Source organism: Rhinoderma darwinii, chromosome 3, assembly GCF_050947455.1.
Source record: "Rhinoderma darwinii isolate aRhiDar2 chromosome 3, aRhiDar2.hap1, whole genome shotgun sequence".
Classification (NCBI taxonomy): Eukaryota; Metazoa; Chordata; class Amphibia; order Anura; family Rhinodermatidae; genus Rhinoderma; species Rhinoderma darwinii.
The window spans coordinates 367,676,085-367,701,740 of NC_134689.1; the positions used below are offsets into that span (position 1 = coordinate 367,676,085).

The 25,656-nt window shown below is 48.8% G+C and overlaps 1 protein-coding gene across 1 annotated transcript; it reads right to left on the reverse strand.

Moving 5' to 3' along the window:
• Positions 1-1,762: 1,762 nt before the first annotated feature.
• Positions 1,763-25,656, reverse strand: PGAM2 (phosphoglycerate mutase 2). The gene is made up of 3 exons (XM_075858645.1): positions 25,161-25,656; positions 13,529-13,709; positions 1,763-2,664 (listed from the first exon to the last, which is right to left on the reverse strand). Exons 1-3 carry the CDS (start codon positions 25,569-25,571, stop codon positions 2,495-2,497), a joined length of 762 nt encoding a protein of 253 aa, XP_075714760.1. The 5' UTR covers positions 25,572-25,656; the 3' UTR covers positions 1,763-2,494.

Sequence of the window (25,656 nt, forward strand, 5' to 3'; positions counted from 1 at the left end):
TTAAAAAGTCGCAAAAAAAAGTCACGAATGAGCAAATACTTGCATCTTTACTCCACCCAGACCCTGGTGTAGAAAAAGTTCTGCCACTTCAGCCAGTGTGAAAGTTAATGGCAGTGATGTATGTTGTGACAAATGAATCATATAGGGCACATGCAGACATAAATGTGTCACAACATAGGCCAATAAATTAGCCTAGCTTTAATGGGAACCTATAGTTAGTTTTGACAACCCTAAACCGCTATAACCGCTACCAGGGGCGTAACTAGGAAAGACTGGGCCTCATAGCAAAGTTTTGACTGGGTCCCCCTCTCCCTTGGGTGCCACACACAGCCCCCCTTGCAGATTGTTCCCCCCTGTAGATTGTGCCATACAGCCCCCATTGTAGATAGTGCCCCTACCTCCCCCTTGTAGATAGTGCCATACAGCCCCTCTATAGATAGTGCCCCCCCACCTCTCCCTTGTAAATAGTGCCATACAGCCCCCTTGTAGATAGCGTCCCCCACGCCCCACCTCCTCCTTGTAGATAGTGCCATACGGCCCCCATGTAGATAGCGCCCCTCACCTCCCCCTTGTAGATAGTGTCATACTGCCCCCCCCTGTAGATAGTGACCCCCCACCTCCCGGTTGTAGATAGTGCCATAGTGCCCCCCATCTCCCACTTGTAGATAGCGCCATACAGCCCCTCCCTGTAGATAGCACCATACAGCCCCCCTGTAGATAGCGCTATAAAGAACCCCTGTAGATAGTGCCATACATCCCCCTTGTAGATAGTGCCATGCAGTCCCTCTTGTAGATATTGCCCCCCAAACAAATAAAATAAAAAAATGTTATACTCACCTAGGCCCGTTCACACGAGGAACGGAGCTGCTCCAAAGCATCAACACCGACAGGATCCTTGTGTAGGCCGGTGTGATCCAGTGATATCATCACGCCAGCCTGCGCAGGGATCCCGTTCCTGCGCCTGATAGGCTGCAGACCGAACGTGGCCTGTAGCCTAGTAAATGGCAGAGCAGGGAGATATCTCCCTTCTCTGTCATAGTGTTCAATATTATCTGCGTCCTAAGGATGCAGATACTATTGAATGTGGCGTCGCTACCCCTGTAGCAACCATAGCGGCTGCTAGCGGCGCCACCGGGCATGGGGGGCCGTGTCAGCGGGTATCACGGGCCCATCATGCCGCGGGCCCCGTAGCAGCCGATATGGCTGCTACAGCTGTAGTTACTGACGGCTGCATAGGGGCTAGAGAGACATTTCACAACTATCCATGTATAGCTACAGTAATAAAGCATTGCTTAGAAAATAAGTTTTAGCAACTCCTGTGCATAATCCACTGTTCCCTGGAAAGAGATGTAAAAAATAGTGTTGGTGTCTGTCATGCAACGGATCCATCACAGCCATTATTTTTATTGTTCTGCTCCTACGATGGAGCTGAACAACGGAAATAGCAGCACAGATGTGAACCCAGCCTAAGGTACGCTTTATTACTGCTGCTAAACATGGATATGTTCTAAAAATGTCTCTTTAGCCCCCATATAGCAGCTGTAGGGTCGTGAAAACTGATGACAGGTTCCCATTTGCTAACATGATGCAACTTTTAATGAATGTTGGCCAGAATGTCCTAATGGGGGGTTTTAACAAGTGTTATCTAAGCTAGATAGAAATGTTCAGGTTCGCTAGTATGATATATTTGTATAGAGCATGGTGTTCTGAGCAATGACAAAGCAAACAAACTCTCAAATTGTTGAATGTGTTGAACGGGGCATATTGTTAATTTATTCAGATACAAGAACACAACTGCCATCTTTTCACGGATATCAAGACGTGCATGAAATCTGCAACATGTTTGTAAAAAGACATATTACGAATGCTGTGATGGGAAAATCACCTAATTCTGAAACACGTTTCATTGAGAATGGTGTATGGGTGAAAAGCATGATCATGTATGTTTAGTAAGGCTGTATGTACATGGGATGGGCGCCATTACCAGTATGACCACAATGAAGTGCATGGGTCTGTTAATGTGACAGAATACACGATCACATCCAATTTCTGAAATGACTCCATGTATTTATGTCCAGAATTATAGGGTTTGGATGACCAAGAGTGCACATTATTGTGTGATATATTCTGCCTATTGGTTAGATACAGGGAAGTATATATATATATATATATATATATATATTTGTTCGGTAATGCTGTGGTACCTGCACAGGATCACATGTCCATAGGGAAGGGGGATAGGTCCAACCCTGTGGATCTCATAGCAGCTGCTTGGGCTTACAAACACCCTTGAGATGAGTTCAAAGTCATCTCCATTTTGTAATGTCAGAGTAAGGCGGCGATGATAAGACTGAAGAAGGTCAACATAAAATGGACTAATTCAGGACGCATTAGAATAAAAATTAGATGATTTGTATAATAATGAGAAAATTGTATGAGAGTAGGATTTATTCCAATAGTCCGTTTCACTTTCTCTAAGTGTCTTTTCTTCCCGTTATTTCTTCACCTTGCCCTGAGCAGCCACTGCCTCCATAGCCTTCTTCACAGTCTCCTCATCTCCCAAGAACGACATGGGCTTCATTGGCTTTAAATTGTCATCTAGCTCATACACAATAGGAATTCCAGTGGGAAGGTTTAGCTCCATAATGGCTGCATCAGACATTCCTGTATCAAGGACAAGAAATGCAAATGGATCAGACATAATAGATGTTACAGTAAAAGCCGCCGGTGAGTTTGGATTGGGATGACCCCTGCAAAGCAAAACACTGTAAAAGTAACGATGACATCGAAAGGACTACATTTCGCTATCCCTAATGTTACATTTGATTTCGGGGGACTTCAGCAGCCAGACCCCTGACTATCATCTCACCATTTGGGGGAGCAGCTTCATCAAAGGGGTTGTCCTATCAGGACTAAAGAGCGGAATTGCTGCTCCTAATATCACTGGTGAAATCGTGAGTAGCATTACTATCTGAACAGAAAACGATTTCTAGAGCGGATAAGAGGATATCCACATGCAGTAGCGTTTCCCGTACTAATAAGGAGGTTTTCTAAATAAGACCTATTAGGACATATGGATGTCATAGGGGGGGATTTGTGCAGGGGATCCCACTTTATGAGCCAAAGCGGAGATCTGCTGCAAACATCGGCTCTCACTCAGGAGGACTTGGCCCATCCATGTATGACGTGGACGGCTACTTGCCTGAATGGCTGCCATGTAATACTATATTTCCACTGCAGCTTTAATGTTTGGCTGGCTGGAAGCACCCTGTGGCGATCAGGTTTCTAAAGCTGGACCCGAGGCGATCAGCTGATTACCGGGCCGACTTCAGTATAGAATGGGGTTATTGTGTTGAGACAACTGCAGGCCCACTTTACACTGCGTTTTATAGTCTCCGTTTGACTTATACGCCGGGAAAGTTCCCAACGTATCCGTTAAATGGTGGCTGTGATGATGTTTTACAGTGATATCTGTCATCATAGGAAATAATGGTATCCATTTTACGAATACATGACTTGTCCATTAAATGGCTACCATTATAGTCTATAGGTATGTTCACACTTGCGTTGTATAATCCGTTACTCTGATCCATTTTTATATTAAAATAACTGATAAAAACTGATCCGTTAAAAATCCCATTGAAATCACCATCCACTAGCATCCATTTGCTTCCGTTATGTTAGTCAGCCGTTTTTTTTAAGGATATAAAAATGCAGAGTGCATGACTTTTTTTCTCCATCTAAAAAAACGGATGTGTAACTGATCAGTTAGGCCTCATGCACACGACCGTAGTGATGTGCATGGGTCGTGATTTGCGGCTCGGACGGCCGCGGTGTGTCACCCGCGGCCGCCCGCAAATCACATGCCGTGCACATTACCGTGTGCATTCATTTCAACGAGCCTTGACCACGAAATGCGGTCTTAATAAGACATGTCCATTCTTTTTGCAGTCCAGTCTCCCGAGCAATGCTCGGACCGTGGAAGCCACGATCGTGTGCATGGGCCCATTGAAATGGATGGGGCCGCAATTCACCCGCAGATTTGCTAATGGTTTCCGTTTGTCACCATTGTGAACGGGTAGCGTTGTTTTGACGGAATCAATAGCGCAGTCGACTGCGAAAACCTCCAACTGAACCCCTCAACGGAAGAGCAACACTGATGTGAACAAGCCCTTATTTTTAACATTGGTGTAAATGTAAAACAGATACAAAGGGATTGTAAGGGCCTGTTTACATCAGCGTTGGCTTTCAGTTGAGGGGTTGTGTCGGAGGTGTGTGCACATACTCTTAGGTTATGTTCACACGCTTAACCAAAAACTTCTGAAAATACGGAGCGGTTTTCAAGGGAAAACAGCTCCTGATTTTCAGCCGTTTTTTAAGAAACTAGTATTTTTTGCTGCATTTTTTACAGCCGTTTTTGGAGCTGTTTTTCTTTTGAGCCAATGAAAAACGGTTCCCAAAATGGCTCCAGAAGTGACATGCACTTCTTTTTAAGGGTGCGTGTTTTACGCGCCGTTTAAATGCCCCGTCGGAACAGAACGCTGTATTTCCCATTGAAATCAATGGGCAAATGTTTGTAGTCGTTCTGCTTCCGATTTTTCAGCCGTTTTTCGGCTCGTGTGAACATACCCTTAGGCACCCTTTTAATGCATTAATCACCCATAAGCTATAATGGCATCAATTTACCTAGGGCCAGCGTCTGCACCTGGCGAACCCTGGAAAGTCTTGGGGCCCACTACCCTTGGGGGGGCCCACTTGGCCGCCGGGTGCAGTCGCTGCCGTCGTCATGACATCACTGTCCATTTTTGGACAGTGATGTCAGGAGGCGAGAAGGAGTCCCAGGCAGAGCGCTAGCGGCTCTGTTCCGGGACTCCGTCTCTGGGGAAGCCCCTGACATCACTGTCCATATTTGGACAGTGATGTCAGAGAGAGAAGGAGTCCCAGGCAGAGCGCTACAAGTGGCTCTGCTCCGGGTATCGGTCTCTGGGGAAGCCCCTGACATCACTGTCCATATATGGACAGTGATGTCAGGAGGAGAGAGGGAGTCCCAGGCAGAGCGCTAGCGGCTCTGCTCCGGGACTCCATCTCTGAGGAAGCCCCTGACATCATTGTCCATATATGGACAGTGATGTCAGAGGGAGAGAAGGAGTCCCAGGCAGAGCACTACAAGCTGTTCTTCTCCGGAACTCCGTCTCTGGAGAAGCCCCTAACATCACTGTTCATATATGTACAGTGATGTCAGGAGGAGAGAAGGAGTCCCAGGCAGAGCACTAGCGGCTCTGCTCTGGGACTCTGTCTCTGGGGAAGCCCCAGACATCACTGTCCATATATGAACAGTGATGTGAGAAGGAGTCCAAGGCAGAGCGCTACAAGCGGCTCTGCTCCGGGACTCTGTCTCTGTGGAAGCCCCTGACATCACTGTCCATATAGGGCACTACCAGCGAGGGGGGCTTTGTGGCACTACCAGGGAGGGGGGCTGTGTGGCACTACCTGGGATGAGTTGGCTGTGTGGCATTACCTGGGAGGAGGGGGCTGTGTGGCACTACCTGGGAGGTGGGGGCTGTGTTGCACTACCTTGGAGGGTGAGCTGTGTGGCACTACCTGGGGGAGCTGTATTGCACTACCAGGGAGGGGGGCTGTGTGGCACAACCTGGGAGGTGGGCTATGTAGCACTATCTGCAGAGGGCACTAAATTTATGGGGGTACAAACTGGGGGCCTAAACATGGGCTAACGTCTATATGGGGGCACAAAGTGACGTTTTCTGCCATTTTACTGCCGCCGTGAGTTCCCCCGCAAAGGGGCCTACTAAGTCTGTGTCGCCCAAGGGCCAGCGTAAACCTGGAGGCGGTCCTGAGTTTACCGTATACGTCATGAAAATGTATTTAAAAGTCAACAATGTATGATGACCATCAGATGGGTGCCTATCACTTTTGGAATACAGTGGAATACGTCACCCATAGGCTCCTATGTTGAAATAGTATACCATGCAGTATACATTTTTTTGCTGGATGCCTCTAAGTAAAATAGCATGGCCCACTAGGCTATTCTATCCAGCAAAAAATGTATCTATCGATGTATACTGCCAAACAGAAGACAAAAGAATACTCTTTTGGCCTCCATCAGTATAATGGGAGCTTTCCCATCGCACACGTTAAACGTGTAGCTAAAACACAGTATTGAAATGTCTGTCATCACATGCATTTCACGGCTCATATATATTATCATATTGCCGGTTCGGATGCATTACCACTATACACCACAAGGTGGCATTATGAAAGGACAAAATGAGTTGCAGCAGCTGCAGATATTTATACATGGCTTCTAGAATTGGTGACATCAAGAATAGTAACAGGGAGACCTTGAGAATGAAAGGAAGAAGATGAAGGTTTATATAGAGGGCAGGCAGAAGTACTTTGGAGAGATGGAAGTTTGGGAATGAGAAATAGTTATGAGGCTTTATGGTGCGATTGTGCCGGCAGTGAATTTATACAGTAGTTATAATAGTGTTCTTATAGGGTAGAAGATTAGACATATGTCATGCTAACCTCTGAAGCAGGAACGGTGTAAGGTCATTTTAGGAAATGCCATTATAAGGTCAACTGGAAAAGGTCAGAGTAACTAAACCAGCCATATGATGTAAGGCGACAGGGGTGAGGAAGCAACCAGGCCAAATACTTAAAGGGGTATTCCCAATATCGACAATTAGCACCTATCATCAGAATAGGTAATAACTGTATTATCGCTGGAGGCCCCACTGATCGCAAAAGCAGGGATCCCAAACCCCCAGATCTTCCTCAGTGCTCGACTGCAGTGAAAAGGCTATTGAATGAAGCGGAGGTCAAGCTTGTGCGCTGCCGCTCCATTTAAAGTCTACTGGAATGACGGAAACAGCCTAGTACAGTTTAAGAGTGTGTAGGGAACGGCAACGCCAGTTGTCAGTTTATTCATATATTTCCAAGAGGAATGGAAAAAGATGCTCCAGAATCGTTATTTCATGGGGAATGCAAGAATTTCCTAAAGCAGACCTGTCAGGAGAGCTGACAGGTCATCTTTAAAGGGAACCTGTCACGTTGAACATGCTGGCCAATCTGCGGGCAGCATGTTAGAGAGAATAAGGAGCTGAGCAGATTGACACAGCTTTGTGCAAAAAAATATAAGCTTCGTTCACATCTGCGTCGGGACTCCATTCATGGGTACCGTCAGAGCTTTTTGTCAAGAGAACCCATGAACGGAATCCAAACTGAAACAAACGGAAACCATCACGTTTGCATCACCATTGATTTCAATGGTGACGGATCCGGTGCAAATGGTTTCCGTTTGTCACCATTGTGCAAGGGTTCCGTCGTTTTGACAGAATCAATACTGTAGTTGACAACGCTATTCATTCCATCAAAACGACGGAACCTTTACACAATGGGGACAAACGGAAACCATTTTTACCGGATCCTATGGTTTCCGTTTGTTTCTGTAAAGGATCTGCCAGACACAGCTTCTGTGTCGACGCCCGTGGTTAATCAGTCTGCACCTGCTCCTAAGTCTGATAGAGTGACTCGATCTGCTACCATTCAGGCTGGTAGGCTCAGATGTGGGAGAACCTATCACAGCCTGGCCAGACGGTTCTAGCTCCCACCCTCGGTCTATTTATACCTTCATTTCCTGCTTGTCTCTGCCTGTGATTCCTTCCTGTTTCCTGGCTCTGCTGCTCCTGCTATCATTATTGACCTTGCTTCATTTTGACCCTGGCTTTACTGACTACGCTCCTGCTCTGCGTTTGGTACCTCGTACACTCCTGGTTTGACTCAGCTCGTTCACTACTCTTGTTGCTCACGGTCTTGCCGTGGACAACTGCCCCATTTCCCTTAGCTTCTGTGTACCCTTGTCTGTTTGTCTGTCGTGCACATATTGAGCGTAGGGACCGTCGCCCAGTTGTACGCCGTCGCCTAGGACGGGCCGTGCAAGTAGGCAGGGACTGAGTGGCGGGTAGATTAGGGCTCACCTGTCTGTCTCCCTACGCCGTCATTACATAATCACAGGCCCATATACCTTTTCTACCCTGGTCCCTGACACAACTATGGACCCCCTTGAGACCCTGGCTCAGCAAATGCAGGGCCTCTCCCTACAGGTCCAAGCCCTGGCTCAGAGGGGCAACCAGCGTTATGCTACCCTGGTAGTGCCCTTCACCTCACCTCTTGAACCCCACCTCAAGTTGCCTCACCGGTTCTCAGGGGACTGGAAGACTTTTTTCTCCTTTCGGGAGAGTTGTAGGCTCTATTTCCGTCTAAGGCCCCACTCCTCAGGTTCTGAGAGCCAATGAGTGGGTATAATTATGTCCCGGCTCCAGGATAGGCCCCAAGAATGGGCCTTCTCCTTGGCTCCTGATGCCCCTGAACTTTCCTCTGTTGATTTTTTTTTTTCTGCTCTCGGGCGCATATATGACGAGACTGACAAGACTGCCTTTGCCGAGAGTCAGCTGGTGACCTTACGTCAGGGTAAGAGACCCGTTGAGGAGTACTGTTCTGACTTTAGGAAGTGGTGTGTAGCTTCTCGGTGGAATGACCCTGCCTTGAGGTGCCAGTTTAGATTGGGTCTTTCGAACACCCTGAAAGACCTGTTAGTTAGCTATCCCTATTCTGACTCTCTAGATCAGGTTATGGCTTTAGCGGTACGTCTTGACCGACGTCTCAGGGAACGACAACTTGAAAGTTTTTGTGCTTTCTCCTCTGGATCCCCCATGATGGCTCCCGAGGTTCCGTTGCTTCGTTCTTCCACGGAAAACTCGGATGAACCAATGTAACTCGGGGCCTCTGTGTCTCCCCCAACAACGTAGAGAGCTCCGCAGGAAGAATGGTCTCTGCTTCTACTGTGGGGATGACAAGCATCAAGTGAACAACTGTCCTAGGTGTAAGAATAAGCAGCCGGAAGAACTTCCGCGCCTAAGTGACCATCGGGGAGGTCACTCGGGCGCACAGGTATTTCCCGTAAATATGAAACCTAATAAGATCTTGCTTCCCTTTCAGGTCTCTTTTGAGGGTAGGTCTGCTACCGGCAGTGCCTTCGTGGATTTAGGGTCTTCTGCTAATATTATGTCTGTGGAATTTGCTATGTCTCTAGCTATGCCATTGATTGATTTGCCTAAACCTGTCCTGGTAGTGGGTATCGACTCCACTCCACTTGCTAATGGTTATTTTACACAGCATACCCCTGTTTTTGAACTCCTTGTTTGCTCCATGCATTTGGAGCAGTGCTCTGTACTGGTGATGCAGGGATTATCGTCCGATTTGGTTTTAGGCCTTCCCTGGTTGCAGATGCATAATCCCACGTTTAACTGGAATACTGTGGATCTTACCAAATGGGGTAATGAATGCATGACGTCATGTTTTTCTGTTAATTTTATTTCTCTCCCTGAGGAGGTGAACACTCTACCTGAGTTTATTCAGGACTTTGCTGATGTCTTTTCTAAAAAGGCCTCCAAAGTGTTACCTCCTCATAGAGAATACGATTGCGCAATCGATTTGGTACCAGGAGCTAAGCTCCCTAAGGGTAGGATATTTAAACTCTCTTGTCTCGAACGTGAAGCCATGAGAGAGTATATCCAGGAATGCCTGGCCAAGGGTTACATTCGCCCCTCTACTTCTCCGGTAGGTGGTGGCTTCTTCTTCGTAGGGAAGAAGGATGGTGGTCTTAGGCCGTGCATCGATTACCGAAACTTGAATATGGTCACTGTAATGAACCAATATCCCCTTCCTTTGATTCCTGATCTCTTCAATCAGGTTCAGGGGGCCCAATGGTTCTCTAAGTTTGATCTTCGGGGGGCTTATAACCTTATTCACATCAGAGAGGGGGATGAGTGGAAGACTGCATTTAACACGCCCGAAGGTCATTTCGAATACCTCGTCATGCCCTTTGGGTTGTGTAATGCTCCCGCGGTCTTCCATAAATGAGATTTTAAGAGACTACCTGGGGGTATTTCTTGTAGTGTACCTTGATGACATACTTGTGTTTTCCAAGGACTGGTCCTCCCACATTGAGCATGTCAGGAAGGTGCTCCAGGCCCTTCGGGAAAACAAACTCTTTGCTAAAACCGAAAAATGTGTGTTTGGGGTGAAGGAGATACCTTTTTTTGGGTCAAATCCTCACTCCTCATGAATTCCAGGGTCTCATGGACCCTGCCAAGGTTCAGGCTGTGGCTGAATGGGTCCAAAATGCTTCCCTGAAGGCATTACAGTGTTTTCTGGGGTTTGCTAATCATTACAGGAGATTTATTGCTAACTTCTCGGTCATCGCTAAGCCTCTTTCGGATCTTACTCGCAAAGGTGCTGATCTCCTCCACTGGCCTCCAGAGGCGGTCCAGGCTTTTGAGGTCCTTACGAAGTGCTTTATCTCGGCCCCAGTGCTGATTCAGCCTAACCAAATGGAGCCATTCATCGTAGAGGTTGACGCCTCCGAGGTGGGAGTGGGTGCTGTCTTGTCCCAGGGTACCAGGTTCCTCACCCATCTCCGTCCCTGTGCCTACTTCTCCAGAAAGTTCTCGCCCACTGAGAGTAACTATGACATTGGCAACTGCGAACTCTTAGCCATTAAATGGGCATTTGAAGAGTGGCACCACTTCCTGTAGGGGGCTAGGCACCAGGTAACGGTCCTTACCGACCACAAGAATCTGGTTTTCCTAGAATCTGCCCGGAGGCTAAACCCGAGGCAAGCTCGATGGGCGTTGTTTTTTACTAGATTCAACTTTTTGGTCACCTATAGGGCTGGGTCTAAAAATATTAAAGCTGATGCACTGTCGCGTAGCTTCATGGCCAGCCCTCCTTCGGAGAAAGATCCTGCTTGTGTTTTGCCCCCAGGTATAATCATTTCCTCTGTTGATTCTGACTCCGAAATTGCAGCTGATCAAGGTTCAGCTCCCGGGAACCTTCCTGAGAACAAGCTGTTTGTTCCCCTGCAATTCCGGCTAAGGGTACTCAGGGAAAATCATGACTCTGCACTATCTGGCCATCCAGGCATCCTGGGTACCAAGCACCTCATTACCAGAAACTATTGGTGGCCTGGGTTGCCTAAAGACGTTAAGGCCTACGTCGCCGCTTGTGAAATTTGTGCTAGGTCCAAGACTCCCAGGTCACGACCAGCGGGCTTACTATGTTCTTTGCCCATTCCCCAGAGACCTTGGACCCATATCTCCATGGATTTTATCACCGATCTGCCTCCATCTCAAGGCAAATCGGTGGTGTGGGTTGTAGTAGACCGCTTCAGTAAGATGTGCCACTTTGTGCCCCTCAGGAAACTACCCAATGCTAAGACATTTGCTACCTTGTTTGTCAAACACATCCTGCGTCTCCATGGGGTTCCTGTCAATATAGTTTCTGACAGAGGGGTACAATTTGTTTAATTGTTTTGGAGAGCTTTCTGTAAAAAGTTGGAGATTGATCTGTCCTTCTCCTCTGCCTTCCATCCTAAAACTAATGGCCAAACCGAGAGGACTAATCAGTCTCTAGAACAATATTTAAGGTGTTTTAACTCTGACTGTCAATATGATTGGGTCTCCTTCATTTCCCTCGCCGAATTTTCCCTTAATAACCGGGTCAGTAACTCGTCAGGGGTCTCCCCCTTTTCCTGTAATTTTGGGTTTAATCCACGGTTCTCCTCCGTTTCACCTGGTGGTTCCAACAATCCCGAGGTAGATGTCGTTCATCGGGAACTGTGCACAGTCTGGGCCCAGGTTCAGAAGGATCTAGAGGCGTCCCAGAGCATACAAAAGACTCAGGCAGATAGAAGACGTTCTGCTAACCCCTTGTTTGTGGTCGGGGATCTGGTGTGGCTGTCTTCAAAAAATTTGCGCCTTAAAGTCCCGTCCACAAAATTTGCTCCCCGGTATATAGGGCCATACAAGGTCATTGAGGTCCTTAACCCTGTCTCCTTCTGACTGGAGTTACCCCCGTCTTTTCGAATACACGACGTGTTTCATGCCTCCCTCTTGAAACGCTGCTCCCCGTCCTTGGCTACCTCGAGGAAACATCCGATCCCTGTTCTCACCCCTGAAGGGGTAGAATTCGAGGTGGCCAAGATTGTGGACAGCAGGATGGTCCAAGACTCCCTCTAGTACCTGGTCCATTGGAGAGGATACGGTCCTGAGGAGATGACTTGTGTACCCGCCCAGGATGTTCACGCTGAGGTATTGCTCAGGAGGTTACATCTTCGGTTCCCCAATAAGCCAGGTCCACCTAGAAAGGGTCCAGTGGCCCCTCATAAAAGGGGGGGGGGGGTACTGTAAAGGATGTGCCAGACACAGTTTCTGTGTCGACGCCCGTGGTTAATAAGTCTGCACCTGCTCCTAAGTCTGATAGAGTGACTCGATCTGCTACCACTCAGGCTGGTAGGCTCGGGAGTGGGAGAACCTATCACAGCCTGGCCAGACGGTTCTAGCTCCCGCCCTCGGTCTATTTATACCTTCATTTCCGGCTTGTTTCTGCCTGTGATTCCTTCCTGTTTCCTGGCTCTGCTGCTCCTGCTATCATTATTGACCTTGCTTCATTTTGACCCTGGCTTTACTGACTACGCTCCTGCTCTGCGTTTGGTACCTCGTACACTCCTGGTTTGACTCGGCTCGTTCACTACTCTTGTTGCTCACGGTCTTGCCATGGACAACTGCCCCATTTCCATTAGCTTCTGTGTACCCTTGTCTGTTAGTCTGTCGTGCACATATTGAGTGTAGGGACCGTCGCCCAGTTGTACGCCGTTGCCTAGGACGGGCCGTGCAAGTAGGCAGGGACTGAGTGGCGGGTAGATTAGGGCTCACCTGTCTGTCTCCCTACCCCGTCATTACAGTTTCAGTTTGGATTCCGTTCATGGGTTCCCCTAATGGAAAGGTTCGACTGAACCCATTAATGGAGTCCCGACGCAGATGTGAACTAAGCCTTAGTCATATAAATCCCTGCTAACTCTGGGGTTAAATGTATAAGATGGGAATAACCTTTTAATAATTATGAGACACAAAGGCTCATACTTACTAATAATGGCATATTTTAAGTCAAAGTAAAGAGGGTAATTGGCAAGATTGGCACTAAATTCATTAAAAGGCACACGCCTCTTAATTCATTTGGCGCATTTTCACTCTTGCAATCTTTTTACACCTGCTATGAGCAGACATGGATTTGCGCCATCATTTTGCACCATTTCTCCTCACTCCAGTTAAAGCAAATCTGTCATTAGATTACGCTGCCCTATAGAGATTCAGACAGGTTCACTTTCCTTTCAGCCTTACATAGGGCAGCATAGTCTGAGGACAGATTCACTTGAATAACTTTTGCTTAAACTATGTCTTCTGCTCGACCACGCTAACTTTTCTCATTACTTTTCAAATTTGGTGAGTTAGGAGAAGAAAAAAAATACCAAAAATTTGCACAAATTTGATGCAACATTTAAAAATGTGCAACTTTACACCAAAATCAGAGTAAACACATTGATAAATTTGGGCCTTATATTAAGCAGACTGGTATAACATGTCAGTACAGGATTTAACACACTCCTTACCTTCCAGATGTTTGACAATACCCCTTAAGCTGTTCCCGTGTGCTGCAATTAGCACCCTCTTGCCGGCAAGGATCTGTGGGGCGATGACTTCATTCCAGTATGGAAGTGCACGGGCAATGGTGTCCTTCAGACTCTCACATGAAGGCAGCTCAGATGCCGTCAGAGATGCGTAGCGCCGATCCTGTAGAGCAAGAAGTAGACAAGGAATGACATGTCAGCCATTTCATGTATGAGTGTATAAATGTTATGCTAGAATAGTAGTCATCAGAATACGGCCGCGTATAAACAAGGATAGTGATATGGTTGAGAACTGCTATAAGGTTCGGACTCCATGGCCATAATACACTGCACGATACTCCATGGCTATCTACCGTGATCGCACAGTGCGATAATCTTATTGCGTATAATCACCATGGAGCCTGGGTCTAAAGAGGAAGAAACATGTTTGTACATTTGCCTATTTTTGTTGCTGTACTGTGTAAAGTCAATAAATTAGGTAGGACATCATGGCGGTTCTCTGATGGGCCTTGTTGCTATGTAGGGGCTGGAACTGGGGGCAACGTCTACAAAGAGTTTGTATATTCTCCACTTATTTGGGTGGGTATGTCCCATGCTGTGAGGTTTTCTCCTACACTGAGGTCAAGTGATTCTCTGCCAAATTGGCCCTACATGTGACACAGAGAAATGAGATTGTGAACCCCTCTGGCAATGAAAGTATTTACAGCCTTTACATCACTGCGGACTGTGTTGGTACTATACAAACAAAGACATAAAATAAATCAAATGGTTTGGTCAGGTTTAATATCAGATTAGTGGGCGTCCGACTCCCTTCACTCCCGCCAATCAGCTGACTGAAGGGGCCGCAGAGTCCATCACCTCTTCAGTGTTTACTAGGCACAGCGCCGCACACATCCGTAGCGGCTGTGCATTGAATTGCATAACCGTCCATGTGTAATACATGGACAGCTTGTGTTTGCCAGAGCGGGAGCCACTCATAGAGAGCTGGCAAACACAAGCTATCCCTCTATGAGCCAGAGAATGTACAAAGTTCTGGCTAATAGAGGGGAGACCCTAGCGGGGGTCCCTCGTCTATGAGGTCCATGTACAATACCAGGCATATAGACAGGGGCTCTTTTCATGAGACAACCCCTTGAACCCCTGATAGCAGCCACTTCTCTCCACCATGTCTATAGCTGTCGGTAGACTGATGTCACTGACACTTTCTTCCGCCATGTACTTTTCTTTTAGGGATATTTATTTCTTAATCATGCTGCCCTGCTATAGTGAATGGATTTTGCTTACAGGCTGTAACAGGCAGCAGTTTCCAATTGTAGTAGCTCATAGAAACCTACCAGCAATGTTTTGGGATAATCGAACTACAGTTCAGACATGGACGTGCTTTAAAAGGCGTAATCCAGGATTTAAAAAATGAGGATAGACCATCAATATTAGTTCAGTGGTAGTCCAAAGATTGGCACCCCCTGCTGATCAGCTTTCTGAAGGGGCCGGGGTGCTTGTGCGATCAGGCTTTAGCTTCTTTTATTCTTTTATAGACGTCTGCACATCCTCATTCTCCTGTCGCATACATGCCTAAACTGATACTGAGACTTTCTATTGCCCGGGTTTTGTGCTGAGGCTCCATAGTGGGGCAAAATTCTTTCTATGTCCATCACTATTGTTTATAGATATATATAAATAAAGTAATGGCCAGACACAGGCTGAAAGCCTCAGGGGAGGCCGGCATGACCACGTGGACAGGGAGGAAAGGGTTAATTTTAAGAGGGAGTAGTAGGAGTATGAGTTAGGGGGTGGCTTTAAGGGGCGAGGTCAGAGGATATATAGGGTGAGAGAGGGAATTGAGCGCCATTAACAGGAAGACAGCTTAGAAATGTGTACTCTCCATGTTTGCTATTTTATATTACCTCATGGAGGCGCTGATGGTGCAGCTTCGGGCTGCCGTCGCTGAGTGGGGGATAGCATAGCTGAAGGAGGAACTGGGAAGGACCAGTCCCGGTGAGAGGTCGTCTGAGGGGTCTTCGGCTGCTGGGTCTGTGAATGTGCCAGGGCCTTCTGCTCCCTCCTCGACACACTCCTGCTCTGATCTGCGCTCCGCCAGGGAGACGTCATCTCCCATCCGGTGGCGTTCTCGTCGGGCTCGTCCGCCCGAGCGTCTACTTCCTGAGGTGCAGCCGCGGGTCAGGCGCAGGTTTAGTAGCCCCTCTCTGGACCCTCCAGGCCAGGCTCCCGGTCCCGACGCCCGGGGTCACGGGGTCCGGTCTGAGAGGAATCCTAGGAACTGGCCTGGCCCTGTGGAGATGGGGGACCGGCTCCCTTGCCTCTGGGACCGCCCTCTGTCTCCCATTGACCCACTCATGGAGCTGCGGCAGGCCAGTCTGGCGATTCTACAGTCGGACGGCCCACCGGTGGTCTGGAGGATGTCCCTGGAACTGCGCGTAGGCCGCAAACGGCGGTGACGCAGTGTTGTGGCGGTGGTCGGCGCTTTGCTGGTGAGTTGGTGCCTCCTGGAGGACGGGTGGGAAGGCCCTGCTCTGCAGTGGAGGTCCGTGATGTCGCTGCCAAGGGTCGCGGATGTCGGGTGTAAGACGCCTATTTGGGCCAGGCTGGTCCGGGTGAAGCTGATGACATGAAGGATGAGGATGATCGGGGGACTCTGCGGGCTGATGTCCGCCCAAATAGGTGACACTTGGGTTTTCTGAGGTCTGCTGCCATAATTCATTGGCTGGGCTCTTTAGGTATGGTTTGGAATCGGGTTCTCCCTGACTTCCATCGTTATGCCCAGCTAGACAGGGCGCCGGATGTATTGGTTCTACATGTCGGGGCTAATGACCTGGGGACACGACCCTTCCGGGAATTGATTAGGGATATAAAGTACGATAGTAGTGTGGTCCGAAATTGTCCCTCCCGAGTTTTGTAGTTAAGACTGGCGGTGTCTTCGACTGTGGCTGCTGTGGCTAAATTTATCCAACCTAATGTCTCGGTGTATTTTATTGGTGGGGTAAGCTGGGTTCACAAACGGGGCCATAGTTATAGGATATAAAACATATTGACTGGACGAGCTCTGGAATCCCATGGTCACGTAATGGCCGGGCACAGGCTGAAAGCGTCAGGGGAGGCCGGCATGACCAGGGGGACAGGGAGGAAAGGGTTAATTTTAAGAGGGAGGAGTAGGAGGGTGAGGGGGTGGCTTTAAGGGGCGAGGTCAGAGGATATATAGGGTGAGCGAGGGAATTGAGCGCCATTAACAGGAAGATAGCTTAGAAATTTGTCCCGCCCTCCCTCCCTCCCTAATTTTTAGGATGCATTTTATTAGTATGGTTTTGCTCTTTCTTTTCTCTTTTTTCACAGGTGCATGACTGTGGGTGTTTTTAAGGAGGAGTCATGGTGGCTTTGGTGGCGGATCGGGGGTCCTTGGAGTTAGTGGTAAATTGGTGTGGGGGGATTCATCGTGGGTATGGTCCCTCCCAAATTATACAATTGTTTAGTAGTCTGGCTTATTTTGGGCTCCTGCTGGGTGGTGTCCCGTGGAGTGGTTTATACTCATTACAAGCCAACTGTGGTTTATAACTGTGCTCATGAGCCTGTGGGGAAATGTCTGGGGGTAAATATACTATGTTTTTGTTAATAAATGGCTGATGTGGCCGAATTTATCACGGTGTATTTTATTGGTGGGGTAAGTTGGGGTCACAAAGGGGTCTATAGTTATAGTAATAGGATATAAAACATATTGACTGGACGAGCTCTGGAATCCCATGGTCATGAACCCACACAAACACTGCGTTCAAATCAACATTAAAAAAGGGTTTATAGAAAGTACATAGCCAAGTTGGGGGAGATTTATCAAAATTGATGCAAAGGAAAAGTAGTGTAGTTACCAATAGTAACCAATCAGGTTGCTGCTTTCATTTTAACCACGACATCTGAAAAATGAGAGGTGGAATGTGTCTGGTTGCTATGAGGGACTGCTCCACTTTTACCTTGCAACATTTTTGCTAAATCTTCCCCTACCTGTTTAAGACCTATTTATTTAGCAAAAGCCAAGAGGCCCTGTAAGACTCCATGAGGGCATGAAGATGCACGCAAACGTTAATTTTAGGCCACTTTCTCGTACCTGCATATTTAGGTCAGTATTTTGGTCAGTATTTATAAGCTAAAGTCAGGAGTGGGTCCAAAACACGGAAGAGGGAAAAAAAAATCCATTATACTTTTCGATATGTAGGTTCCGCTTCTGGTTTTGGCTTATAAATACTAAAGCAGAGGCTGGACGGCAGCACGGAGGGCTTAACGGGAAGCCTCCATGACTGCCGTAGGAGGGAGGGTTAAGCCAATAGGAAGGACAGGTAGGTGAGGGAGGAGGGAGAGATGGGAGGAGCTGGGGTGTGGTAACTGCTCTTCCCGCTGTTTTCGGCATTGAGCCGGAAGCAGAGGGAGGAGAGACAGGCAAATCTTAGCTGCGGTCAGGTTAGAGAGGTCTGCTTACCGCAATGGCGTCCCCGGTCTTGCTTCTCGTGCAGCTGCAGGCAGCAGCTGCTTATCACGATCCGGGCTGGCTGGAGGAGGCTGTAGCGTCGCTGGCCCGGATCCCTCAGGCGGGCCCGTCGTCTGGGTCGGCAGCCCGCGCTGATGCGCTCCCCTCCCCCGCCCCCCTCTCAGACGTTGGGGATATGGCGGTGGGAGGAGAACTGTTAATGTCTGCCCCTGCTGTAAAAAAGCAGAGGGCTTCGGCGGGAGCAGCGGTTGCCCAGGCTAGGTCACCCCGCCGCTCCCGTAGGACTCGCACACCAGAGCGTCTTAGTCTAGACGTGGCCCCGCAGGCCCGGCGTCGCAGGGGGAGCCCCTCTAGGGACGCTGCAGGCCAGGCTGCTGGGACGGGCGCCTCCTCCCAGGGCCTGCGTCCTGGAAGGAATCCCCAGCCGCGACGGGGCTCGGTGGTCAACAGGGAGTCGCAGGCCGGGCTCCCTGTCACACCCCCGCCTTCAGACGCTGTGTTTGGAGGGCAGTATACGGCCGCCCCGCATGGTGATGTTCCGGCCAGGGGGCAGGCTTCCTCGAGAGCATCGGTGAGGACGCCAAGATCAGCGATGACGACGAGGCAACAGGTCCGGTCGGAAGTCTGGGTCCCTGTGGTCGGGCGGCAGGTTGTCGGCCCATCTGTCAGCGTGCCGGGATCCCCGTGTCGTAGATATCGGTGCGAGTACCAGTCGGCGGCGAGAGAGGATTTGGAAGATGGGGAGCTGGATGAGTCGCAACGCGGTCAGGATTTTCCGGCTGGCGGGAATACAGCGCCTGGGCAGCCTGGTGAGTGTGTAACTCCTACGTTACCGTATCCAGCAATTTTCATGTTGGGTATTGGGGGTGGGTTAGCGAGCGGGGTAGCGACTGGCGGTAGTGGCATTGCCGGGCGCGATGGCTTAACAGATTTAGTGGGTTGTTTGCGCGAGCTAGTCGGGCGCTTAGATAGGGCAGCGGCGCCTGTAGTGCCGGCGGGGTCTCCGGTGGTGGTTTGGGAAGGTCTTTGTGATGTACAGTCGCGGTCCATGGTTGGGGAGGTCCCGGGGGTGGCAAAAGAAGCGGTAGCAGTGTCTGTCCAAACCGAGGCGCAGAAGGATGGGGATAGGATTCGGCTTGATGATTGCGCTCGGGGCGAGGTGTACGTCTGTTTCGAGGGCCCTTTAGGGGCTCATTTTAAGCAAGAGGTACGGGAACGGATTTGCAAGGATGAATACGTGGAGATGTTTTCTCTTCTGCCGCTTGCAAAGTTCAATTTGGATAAGGGCAAGCGGGATGAAAGTAAGAAAGAGGAGGAAGAACGTCGGCGGTATAGGCTTATCCCACAGACGTTCGCCAACTGGTCGCAAGCTTTTGCTATTTTGGCAAGCGTGATCGGGGAAAAGGCGCCGGAAAATTGCTCGGCGTTGTTTTGTTATTTTGATGCCATCGGGGAGGCCTATCGGACGTACGGGGGCCAGGCGTGGTTGCGGTACGACGAGCAATTTCGCCAGCGGAAGGCGGTCCGGACGGCGATCCGGTGCGATCAAAAGGATATTGCGTTGTGGTTGCGGGTTACGGCGCCGGTTAAGCAGTCCTTTCCCAGGAACGTTGGCCAAGGGGGCCAGTCTAGTCAACCCGGGCAAGGTTCCGGGTCAAAACTGGGTTTCTGCTGGCAATTCAACGATGGCCAGTGTAAGTTCGGGGCCACCTGTAAATTTAAGCATGTCTGTTCGGAGTGCAATGGCTCCTCGCATGGGGCCTCAAAATGTATGCGGAAAGGTAGGCGGTCAGGCCCTCAGTCCGCTTCAGTTGGTCAAGGGGCTGTCGCCGGTGAGGGTGGAAAGGATGGCCCCGTATCTAAGTGAATATCCGGATAGGGTTGCGGCCAAGTTAATTTATGAGGGGTTTTCGTTTGGTTTTGTTATTCCCCCCCCCCCCCCTCCATATGAGGTTCCGGTTACACGGCGCAACCTTAAGTCGGCTTATCTGCACGCGGCGGTCGTTTCGGAAAAACTTTTGAAAGAAGTGTCTTTGGGTCGGATGTCCGGTCCTTTTGCCGAGCCACCGATTGAGAATTTAGTGGTATCACCCTTGGGAGTTGTGCCAAAGCGGGAGCCTCACAAATTCCGTTTGATCCAGCATTTGTCGTTTCCCAGGGAGCGTCGGTGAACGATGGGGTAGATCACGACTTATGTTCGGTTGTTTACACTTCATTTGACAAAGCGGTGACGTTAGTGCGGGAGGCGGGGCCCGGTGCGTTGTTGGCAAAGACTGACATTGAGGCGGCCTTTCGCTTGCTGCCGGTACATCCAGAAAGCCAACGGCTGTTGGGTTGCTTCTGGAGCGGGGGGTTTTACGTTGATAGGTGTCTGCCAATGGGGTGCTCCCTTTCTTGCGCATACTTTGAGGCGTTTAGTAGTTTCGTGGAATGCGTGACGAAGGGTTTAGCAGGGGTCGATTCCTTAATACATTATCTGTATGATTTTTTGTGCGTAGGCCCCAGCGGATCCCCGGTTTGCGGTAATTTGTTGTATTCCTTGCAGAAGGTTGCGACGGATTTTGGAATCCCTTTGGCGCCTGGGAAAACGGAGGGCCCGGTATCCACCATCTGTTTTTTGGGGATCCAAATTGATTCGGTGGCAATGGATTGCAGGCTTTCTGAGGATAAATTATTGCCATTGCGACAGGAGGTCAGGCGGGCTTGCCAATTGAAGAAGATCACTTTGCGCGATCTTCAGTCGCTGCTTGGAAAGTTGAACTTTGCCTGTCGAATTATGCCAACGGGGAGAATTTTTAGTAGGAGGTTGGCGGCGGCGACGGCGGGTATCCGGGCGCCCCATCATTTTGTGAGGATTGGTGGGGAGCACAGGGCGGATCTGCAGGTATGGGACGAGTTCCTCGGGCAGTATAATTGTAGATCATTGTGGATGTCGCAGGTACAGGAGATGTGCGGGGAACTGGCCGGACAGCTGGGTGACTGGTGGTCTTACGCGAAATCTGGCCCTGCTCGAGCTGTTCCCCATCGTGGTGGCGGTGACCATTTGGGGGGACAGGCTCAGGGATAAAAAGGTTCGTGTCCACTGCGATAACATGGGGGTGGTGTTAGCAATTAACAACTTATCAGCATCTTCTCCACCGGTGGTTCAGTTGTTGCGTCATCTAGTTTTGGTGTGCTTGTCGTTAAACACGTGGGTGGTTGCGGTGCATGTACCTGGGGTTTCCAATTGTATTGCTGATGCTCTTTCTCGCTCGCAGTGGGATCGTTTTAGTCAAATGGCACCGGGAGCGGAGCTGGTCGGTTTGGCATGCCCGGAACATCTCTGGGGTCTGATTTCGGTCCGTGGAACGGTTGATTGAAAGGTCGTTGGCGAGTGCGACGTGGAGCGCTTATTCGGCGTGTTGGCAGCAGTGGGAGGAGTGGGTAAGAGTGTTGGGTAACGTCAGCACGGCGAAAGACAGGTTGGTGGCGTTATTGTACTGATGCTTGGGAGGCGGGGTTTTCCCCGGCAAAAGTGAATCGTTTCATTGCAGGTTTGGCGTTTGGATTCACATTACGGGGTTTTCAGGATGTGTCCAAACATTTTTTAGTACGGCAAGCTCTAAAAGGTCTGCGTCGGGGCAGGGCGGTAGCAGACCGGAGGCGACCCGTTTCTTTTTCCCTACTCGGGTCGTTGGGTGCATCGCTGGGGGCTGTTTGTAATTCGCCTGAGGAGGTAGTGTTGTTACGTTTGGCTTTTTCCCCCGCGTTTTTCGGAGCACTCAGAATTGGGGAGTTGGTTTCTCCTAGTGCGGCTAGGGCTGGGGGATTGCGGCAGGCTGACGTGGGTCTATATGAGGACAGACTAGAGTTGTTTTTGCGGCGGTCCAAGACGGATCAGGCGGGCCGGGGTAAGCGGATAGTGTTGTTTGCCCTCCCAGGGTCGGCGATGTGTCCAGTTGCTTGTATGGTGGCTTTTAAGCCACTTGTTGGGGGGCCTGAGTCGCCATTGCTCCGTCATGAGAATGGCTCGTTTCTGTCCAGGTATCAATTTGGTGCGGTGTTTAAAAAATGCTTGGCTGCGGTTGGCGTGGGGCAGGGGTATGAATCGCCTCACTCTTTCAGGATAGGCACTGCTACTGAAGCGGGGCGTTGGGGGTTGGACGACGAGGGTGCGCGGCGGATCGGCCGGTGGGAGTCCAATAGGTTTCGGACTTACGTGCGCCCTCATTTGTTGTGAGTCGGTAAAGTGGCTTTGATTGTTTGACATGTGCGGTTTTGTTTTTCTTTTCAGATCATCACCCTTGCTTAGTGTGGATTTTAGGACATTATTTTGTGCACTGGGGGGCATTGCGGGCGGACGTTCGCACAGATGGCCGCCAGCTTCGCATTCCGCGGCACGATGCGGTTGTACACTGGCTGGGCTTCCGAGGTATGTTGTGGAGCCGGGTACTTGCTGAGTTTCAGACATACTCTCAGTTAGACAGGGTTCCGGAGGTTCTGGTGTTACACGCGGGGGGGGAATGATCTGGGGGTGCGCCCGTTTCGCGAGTTAGTGCGGGATATTAAACATGATATATTGTGTCTATGGGCAGCTTATCCTCACCTGGTGATTGTGTGGTCGGACATCGTTCCGAGGAAGTTTTGGCGTTTGGCAAGATCGGTCGAGAGGGTTAATAAAGCCCGTATTAAGGTAAACCGGGCGGTGTCACGTTTTGTTGATAGAACCGGGGGCATTTGTGTTCGACACAAGGATGTGGAGTCAGGAGTCGGTAATTATTGGAGGAGTGATGGGGTACATTTGACCGAGGTTGGAATCGATATGTGGAGCCTGGCTTTAGCAGAAGGAATTGAGAGGGCGGTGGTGGTTTGGAGGGACTCACAGGCTTGAGGTGGTCAAGGCCTGTTTTGCTGTGGCGGGGGGAGTCCTTGAGGTTGGTCAGTACAAAATGGTGGGGGGGGTCGTATCGGGGGTATGCGTCCCCCGAAAAATGGTAGATCATTTGAAGACTTCATAGGGTGTTATCCCTTTGAAGTGGTCTTCTGGTGGTTGGAGCCATCTGCAGGGGTGAGCGTTGCTTCCGAGCTGGTTTACGGCTGGAGGTAAATAGTTGGTGGTGGTGTGCAGATGGCTAATTTAAAGGAAATCGGTAAAATGGCTTCAAGGACTTCCCCTGCTCTGTTTAGTGTTAATTGACCCACGTTGGGACATGTGAATTATAGTAGGAATTCTCTGGTCGAATTCCTAAAAGAGTTATCCAAATGTTTCAGATTAAATTGCATTTAATTTATGTTAAATAAATAAACGGCTGCTGTGGCCATTTCACATCCAACCTCGGTTGTCACGTGTCTTTATTGGGAAGGCGAAAGAAGGGGAATAAAGGTAAAGTGTTTAATCAGCACATGACTCTACTTAGGCTAGTCAAGGAAAATACTGACCAAAATACTGCTGTGTTAATGCACTAAATTGTTTAAATGTTGTCCAATCCAGACAACCCTTAGGATGTATTCTCACGGTGCAGTTTTGCTGTGTTTTTTTTTGCCACGTGGCCGAAAACGCATACAGCAAAAACGCATGTGTTTTTACTTCGATTTGCAGTGGTTTTCCAGCAAACCGAGATAAAAATTTACTTGTTTTTTCAGTGCAATTAAAAAAAAAAAAAAAAAAAAAAAAAGTATGACACGTGCTGGGAAGAACCAGTGCAATAGTGACTGTCAAGAGCCATTGTATGTGGGAATGCACTATATTAAAGTAAAAATTTGCATGGGGGAGGGTATTTCTGTCAGGGTTATTGTGAGGGGCAAGAAAAGTGGTACAAAAAAACAAACAATTGCAGTTGTCATTTTGGAGCCAGCCTGAGCATTTCATGACGGGATTTGCTCTGAAGTGAAAGGAGTTGTCTGCATTAGACAACCCCTATCCATATACCGTATGACCTAGAAGCAGAGAGCTACTTTAGGGCATATACACACGACCGATTTGTTGCGTAATTTTTTGCAATTGTCCTATTCATTGCAGAAATACATGTACATGTTGCAAAGGTAACCCCATTTACATTTTCAGTCTCTAAAATTTCTGCAATAAATCTGTCGTGTGTGAATTTACCCTTGAAGGAATTTTGCCACTAAGAACATTTATTACCTATGCACAGGCTGAATGATAAATGTATGATTGCTGGGGGCTCCACCACTGGGACCCAATCCTTCTCACTGCACGATCTCATTGAGGATTTTGAATGGAGTGGCGGTCGAGCATGTGCCATGCCCCTCCATTCAATATCTATGGGGCCTACGGAGACTGACGAGTGCAGCGCTCTGTGGATAGGATAGGTGATAAATGTTCTTAGGCTGGATTCACATGGGACAGAAATGCTGAAGATTTTCGGTGCAGAGTTTCCTTGGGGAAAATTCGCAGTGGATTACAATACAAGCCATGTTGATGAGATTTGAACAAATCTCATCCACAGGCTGCTGAACATTATCCGGATGGAAATCAGAGCATGCTGCAGATTTTCAGATCCGTAGCATGCTCATTGTGTTCTGGATGTCCAATGCGGATTTCAGCCTTTTCAATGTAGAAGAAGTGACATCTGCAGCAAAATATGTACATAAAACATGCAGATCTTGCTGCAGAAATGCTGCAGACACGCTATGTCCCGTGTGAATCCAGCCTAAGTGGGAAAATCCCTTTAGTCCTTGTTGACATAGTGCAAATTTGCAGCAGAATTTGCATGTAGTTTTTTAAGCAAAAACTAGGAACAGAATCTAAACAGAAGAAATATATAAAGGAAGGCCTTATGTGGGGTGGCCCTCCTGGATCTAATTCTGGTTTTGGCTTCAAAATTACCCGCAAATCTGTACCTAAATGCTCTACATCCTAGGATCTATGAAGTGGAAAGTAACTTACCCCACTGGTTCATGTTCAGGTCGGGGAATTGGTGTATAATTAGCATGGTGTGATGTCATACATCACCAATTATACATTTCTATTTATATCCATTCCAGCATGACTATTTTCTTCAGCTCTGTACAAACGTATCTACTCTGATCTTATCCCCACCCTGTATATACCTTTGACACCAAACTTTGAAGCACTATTTTATTGACATAAAGACATAAGAAGTCATCTGTTGAATGGTTTCTTACCTTGGTGATGAGCTTGTAGTAGGAATGATCTTCTCCCATGGGTGGTGGAGGGATGTCAAAAGACCTTCTCCAGATCTTCACTTGCTCCTCTCCATGTTTCTCAGCTGTTTCTGCCTTGTTGAGACCAGTCAACCCTCCATAATGACGCTCATTCAGCCTCCAAGACCTGTGCACTGGCAGCCACATCTGGTCTGTACCCTCCAGTATATACCACAGTGTGCGCACTGCCCTCTTCAGAACAGATGTGTAGCAGATGTCAAACTCCATCTTTGCATCTTTAATGGCTTGAGCACCCCTCTGAGCCTCATCTCTACCCTTCTCACTGAGGTCAGCATCGAACCAGCCGCAGAACCGATTTTCCTGGTTCCATGAGCTTTCACCATGACGTACAATTACCAAACGGTGAGGCATGATGACTACTAAATGTATGTAGTAACTATAGCGGTGACTAATATGTCTTGGGCTGATGGCCTCTGAATATTAACTGTGGCCTGTA